This window comes from Primulina huaijiensis, chromosome 15, assembly GCF_012295235.1.
Source record: "Primulina huaijiensis isolate GDHJ02 chromosome 15, ASM1229523v2, whole genome shotgun sequence".
Lineage (NCBI taxonomy): Eukaryota > Viridiplantae > Streptophyta > Magnoliopsida > Lamiales > Gesneriaceae > Primulina > Primulina huaijiensis.
In genome coordinates, this window is record NC_133320.1 from 18,776,774 (window position 1) to 18,782,787 (window position 6,014).

Here is a 6,014-nt window from a genome sequence, read left to right on the forward strand (position 1 = left end):
AAAAAATTCACTGATTTCTCTATACCACAAAGTCATTGTATTTTGGAAATATTATCAATATGATTGTTTAATGCACTCCAGATATTTCAAAAAGATAAATAATCTATTCAAAGATTAGCTCAAATTTAAGTATGTCTATATTGATGATATTTTAATATTATCTAAAAATAAGGATCAACATATTAAACATTTATAGTTTTTATCTAATGTTTGTAAAAAAGAATAACTAGTCTTATCTGAAAATAAAACATTCATTGCTACAAGGAAGATTGAATTCTTTAGAGTAGAAATAAAAGAATTATGAATAATTCTGCGAGAACACATAGTGAAAAATGTGCATAATTTTCCAGGTGAATTAAAAAAAATAAATAACTTCAAAGTTTCTTAAAAGTTGTTAACTTTGTTGAAATGTTAATTAAGAACCTAACAAAACACAAGAAATGTTCAACCCATTACTAAAAAAAGATGCAAGATTTATATGGATAAAAGTACACACAAATAGACTTAGACAACTAAAGGAGATCAGCAAAAATCTTCTAAAAATGGTTATTACTGAAGATGAAGATGAAGATGATATAATATTATTTACAGATACCAGTGATCATTGGTGAGCAGCGTTTTTTACAAAGCTTGCATTAGATGAAGAACAATCATGCAGGTATTGCAGTAGACTATTCTCATATGCAAGCAATACGATGACATATCAACGAAAGAATTTTATGCAGTAAAAAAAACTTATGAAACATGACCATTATTTTTATTTTCAAAGAAATTTACCTTAAAAGTTGTTAATATACATGTGAAAGGTTTCTTGAAAATAAAATTGAACCTAAATATGAGAAGACTAGATTATTAAGATGAAAAAATTTATGTTAAAATTATATTTTTGACATTTTTATTATTAAATTTCATAAAAATATTTTTGCAAATTTCTTAACTAGAGATGAACAGGGCTAACGTCAATGATATCATGAAAATGTGAAAGCATTTGAGGGAACAACTTGAAATGCTTCAAACTGAATTTAAAAAGCTTGCTCTAAGTTACGCGTAGGGTACAACAAGTTGATACGAAACACAATCTCTTATCAAATAATATGTTGATTACAAGCTTATGATATAACAACGCCATGTACCTAAAAAGGAGATCAATGATAATTTTGCAGCATTGTAAATAATTTAGAGTGCTTGAACTAATTTTTGATGAGCAAAATAGTACTGAGTAAATGAAACTAGGGCTTGAGAAGTTTCGCTTCTTTGAAAAATTGGGTTACTAATTTAAAAATAATTAATAATTAATTTGATTATTTGTAACATAATAGATATAAGAATTGTTCATAAAAAATAAATAAATATAAGAATGGAATATTTAATATATTTGATAAATAAATAAAATAATTGTATTTGTAAATTAATTTATTATAATATTAGTAATACGATTATTATTGCTGCAAATGCTCCCAATAATTTGCTATAGGGTTAGCGTTTTGTTGAAGAGTTGGGAATTGATTTCGTCCGGATATGGCGACGGCGAACGGCGGTGACACCGATGTTCTAATGCTGGAGGCTCCCCCTTCGAGTTCTCCGGCGGAGATAATCGATGCTCTACCGTACATAGACGACGACTATGGAGATCCGATAGTTAAGGAAGAGGTGGACCGCTTGGTGGAAGAAGAGATGCGGCGCAGCTCCAAAAAACCTTCCGACTTCCTCAAAGGCCTTCCTCCTCTCCCAAAGTTCAATTTTCAGGTCTACTAGATTACACATTTCTTTAAATCAGCTCTTGTTTATGTTGGAGAGTAAGTGGATTTTACTAGATTTGACCGGTTAACTGAAATCTTATCGGTATCAACGTTGTTGTGGTTTCTAACTGAGTGAGAAAAATTCTTCGAAGGGTTTCTTGGTTTTTGACTTTGAACTGTCTTTAGTTTCAACTAATTAATCTTACGTTAATCATTGGATATACTTAGATAGCTGATAATTTAGATACCGAATGCTGCATTTTGGTGCAATGAGTTGTGACTTTATGATAAATTTATTTGCGGCATTTTGGTGCAAATCCTCATCTTCGTTATTCTGTCTCATGCTTCAGCTTTACATTAAAACTATTTTCTATCTATTGCAAATCTTTATGTCCCGTTCAAAGTTTTCATTTTTAGTGGAGTTGATAATGTGTCACATACATTCACATAACTTGATGCTACCAGCATATGCTGCATGTTGCAGGATCATCCGATGCTTGCTAGGGAATATGAGAGGGTCAGAGCTGGGAAGCCTCCAGCGCAAATGGATACATCCAGATATGGTCTTGAAGTGCCACCAGTGAACAAGCGGAATGATGATACCGCATGGAAGCAGGCTGTTCGAAAAGCGCAGCGTTTGTTGCAGCATCAAGTGATCAGGTATACTGTAGTCAGAACTAAATTGTCTGGATGACATCAATCGAGATTTGATGATATTTTGTGGAAGCTTGTTACTTATCAAGTGCTTAAGTTTTTTGGTAGATGACTAACTAAATTGATTTGAAGGGTTTAACTTTTTGAGTCGTGGAATAAGAATTTGTCTTGTTGGGCTGAGTTCTAATAACATGATTGTGCTACTGTTGGCCAGTCCTACTGACAAAATACATGAGAGTGGAACAATGGAACTGCAGATTATCCTTTTCATGTTCAAATAATTGCCTTCTCCAACGGGGGGATGCACGAATGTATCATTAATCTGGTTGAATTTTGAAGCTTTCATTATTTTCCTGAGCCTCTTTGTGATGCAATCTATGGGTGTTTACATTCATAAAACTCCGCATTGCGTCTTGTACTGGAAACATATTCACTTCTTATATGCATGCAATACGACATCTCGACATCTTGTTCTTTTATATAAACTCGATAAATTGTATGATTATTATTATTCTTGTTGTTGTAGGATAGAAAATTTAGACCTGATGTCAAAGCATGGGCCAGACATTTGGAAGTCGTATAATCAACAGCTGGAAGCATGTTTATCAAGGTTTGGTCCGCATGATTTTTCTGTTCTAATTCTGTAAACATCTAGTTGCCATTTGTTTGTTCCAATTATGTTTTTAATCCAGTTAGTTTCTCAATCACTTTTTATCCCCTTTATCTATGGCATTTTGGTATATATCTGCCACCGAGAACAAACCATTAGTGTTACATGTGGTGTTTTAAAATGATGTTTCAGAAAGACTTCTCTGAATGGATCTCTTGGGTTTACTCATGTGACATCAGTCTGACATTTTGGTTAGTAAAGAAGAATGTAAAGTAATTGCTGACAGAGTCTATGGTGATGAACTATAGCTTGGAGGTTTTGATTATTTGGGTTTAGGGCATGAAGATAATTGCTTTGACTAATTACAACATTACTAGCGACAGGGAATGATAATTGTTTGTTCAGGGAAGAATAATCAAGTAATCTTTACGTTGAGATATTTACGAGGGTTCCACATCAATGGACATTTTCTGACAGCATGTGTATTAACGTGCAAAACTTCTACCTTGAGGATTGTATATCTTTCTCAGAGTTTTTACACTTGTAGCTGCTGCAACCCACAGAAAATTTATTGGACTTAGTATTGGAAATCATTAATAATGCTGTCACAAATTTGTGCATGCTTTTATCTATGTTGCGAGCTATGTTCGCTAGAATTTTGCTGCATCACAAAAGCAATTAATAGTGAAGGCTCATATGAGTGTGAGATCTTAAATGGCTAAAAGGACACATAGTGCTATTAATAGGGTGGTATGATCCTTGTTAAATCCAGAAGAGGAGGAAAGTAAAATTCTTCCAACCACATCGTGGAGATGATAAACCAGTTACTCATGCCAATGAAGAGGCAAGACATTGTTTCAGTTATTACTAAAAAAGTGAACTATCATATCTATGCTCTAAGAAGGTTCTAGTGAAAAGCATCGTAGGGCCTTATGGAGAGATGATAAGTAGTACATTGATGCTACATTATCACGTTTGAAATTAAATTTACTTTTCATGATGTAGGAAATTAATCACGAGTTTAATTTTTGTATAGCTAATACTAAAAAGGATTTATGTTATGATGTCTCATTGAGGCGTTAATTTTAATATATAGCTATTACTAAAGAGGGTTATTGTCGTGACCCTGAATTTTGATATCCATGTCAGAATCCAGTCAGAAGTTATGGACCTCAATGGGAAGATTGAGTCAGTTAACCGAGAGAGGAAATATCACCAGGTAATTGAAAGGACTTGCCATTTAGGTTCTCTGAACTCTACCATGGTGGAAAGAAAGCTGAACATACTGCAAAAATATTTTTTATTGGCTTTTATTCATATGTGATGTTTATGCTAATTCTGGAATTGGTCAGCAAAATACTGCTTATGAACTCAGTGCTTTATCCACACAATGGAGGGAGCTTTGTTTGAAAAACATTGAAATCCAAACCGCATGTGCTGAAATTGAATCGCACATTCAAGAATTGAAGAATGAGGCTGCTCAGAGGTAAATAATGTTCTGTTGCGTCAGTTTTCATATACTCAAATTTTATTCGTTTATGAAAGCAGTTCTTTTTTATAATATTTAGCGGCTGGAATTTGGAAGCAAATGTTGAGAATGGCCCTGCTTGAAAACAAGGTTTGATTCACCCTTCTGGACTCCGTTGTTTTGGTGTATTTCACAGATTTTGGTACCGTGTTTTTTTTGTGGCAAGAACCATGGGTAGAGAGCCAGCTAAGGGTATATTTATGCAGTTGGTTTACTTATAATTACATCTGTACAAATGTGAAAATATATTTTCTCGAATCAGTTATTCATATTTTGTTAATAAACATATTCGTTATGTGAAACACACGAGCAGGTCCATGTAGAGGGTTAATCCAAAAGGTGCAAATTGAAGTGGTCTTGGTATTGACATTGGATCTCTACTGATCTTTCTCCGATAATGGTATGAGTTGATGTACTGTATTCTCTATACCCTTGGTTATATGTTCGATTTTCTAGGCACGCAAACTAGCCTTTGAATTTGGTTCAGCAGAGCCTCTCTTTTGGAACTTGAAATGAGAACTCAGGAAGTCGTATGTTTCGTCATTTGTCATGTGGAAATCATTGTTGTATATGCCTTTAACAACATCAATTGAGACTCCGAAAACAAATTTTTAAGCTATGTGAAAGTCTAACATTGGATTCGAAGTACTAATACATCATGGCAGCAAAGGTTCGCAAACACATGCACTATACCATCGCTATCGCAATATGAACATTATGAGTTCCAACCGATGTTATGGGTTCAAATATAAAGAGACAATACCATGCGGTATCGAAATAGGATACGAAAATTATGAACAATACTGGGAGACGATAATATGGATATTGAGAATGAAGTGAAGAAAAACCAAAACCAAATTCTTAGTTGATTTCTTCTATCAGGTGAAGAGAAGACAAATAAGTCAATAGTATATGTCCGTTCTGGGGTTTTCATATAATACCAAGGATTTCGAATGTCAAGTATTGCGTCAACGCTTCACTTTTTTTTTTTTGGAGTACATCATCGGATTACTTGTGTGATACTTGAAAATGTTGATGTGTGTAATGTCACGTTAATATTAATATGACTAAAGAATCAACAAAAAACAAATGTGAAGGAGTATGACTCAACTTTATTAAGTTAAATGACAAAACGGATAACTTAAATGATTATTTTCCCTCAAGTATGTCAAACATGACAATAATTGACAGTTAATATCATACTTGTCATTATTAATTTGCTTGAATACAAATTTTATATACATCATTTGGGAATTTTTGCTATTTTTATATGCTTTATGTTAGTTTTAAATAATAATTATTCTACTACTACTTTTTAAGATATAATCTTTGATCATATTGGATAGTTGATACGATGGAAATATAATCGTTATTTATGTTAAATATGGTATTTATATTTATTTATTTGATTGATTGATATTTTTTTTTATATTTTAGAAGTATTTGACAACCAAGAGGTACCTGATACCTTACTGGAGAAGAA

At 32.9% G+C, this 6,014-nt stretch overlaps 1 protein-coding gene across 2 annotated transcripts; it reads left to right on the top strand.

Annotated features, from left to right (window-relative positions):
- Positions 1-1,444: 1,444 nt before the first annotated feature.
- Positions 1,445-5,221, top strand: LOC140960405 (pre-mRNA-splicing factor SPF27 homolog). 2 transcript variants are annotated; one of them, XM_073418658.1, is made up of 7 exons: positions 1,445-1,746; positions 2,224-2,399; positions 2,920-3,003; positions 4,153-4,222; positions 4,356-4,489; positions 4,572-4,621; positions 4,845-5,221. In XM_073418658.1, the coding sequence occupies exons 1-6, from the start codon at positions 1,519-1,521 to the stop codon at positions 4,612-4,614; spliced, it is 735 nt and encodes a 244-aa protein (XP_073274759.1). In that variant the 5' UTR covers positions 1,445-1,518; the 3' UTR covers positions 4,615-4,621; positions 4,845-5,221. The 2 variants fall into 2 exon arrangements, with proteins under 2 accessions (XP_073274759.1, XP_073274760.1); XM_073418659.1 differs by having other exon boundaries at positions 4,855-5,221.
- The last annotated feature ends 793 nt before the right edge of the window (positions 5,222-6,014 follow it).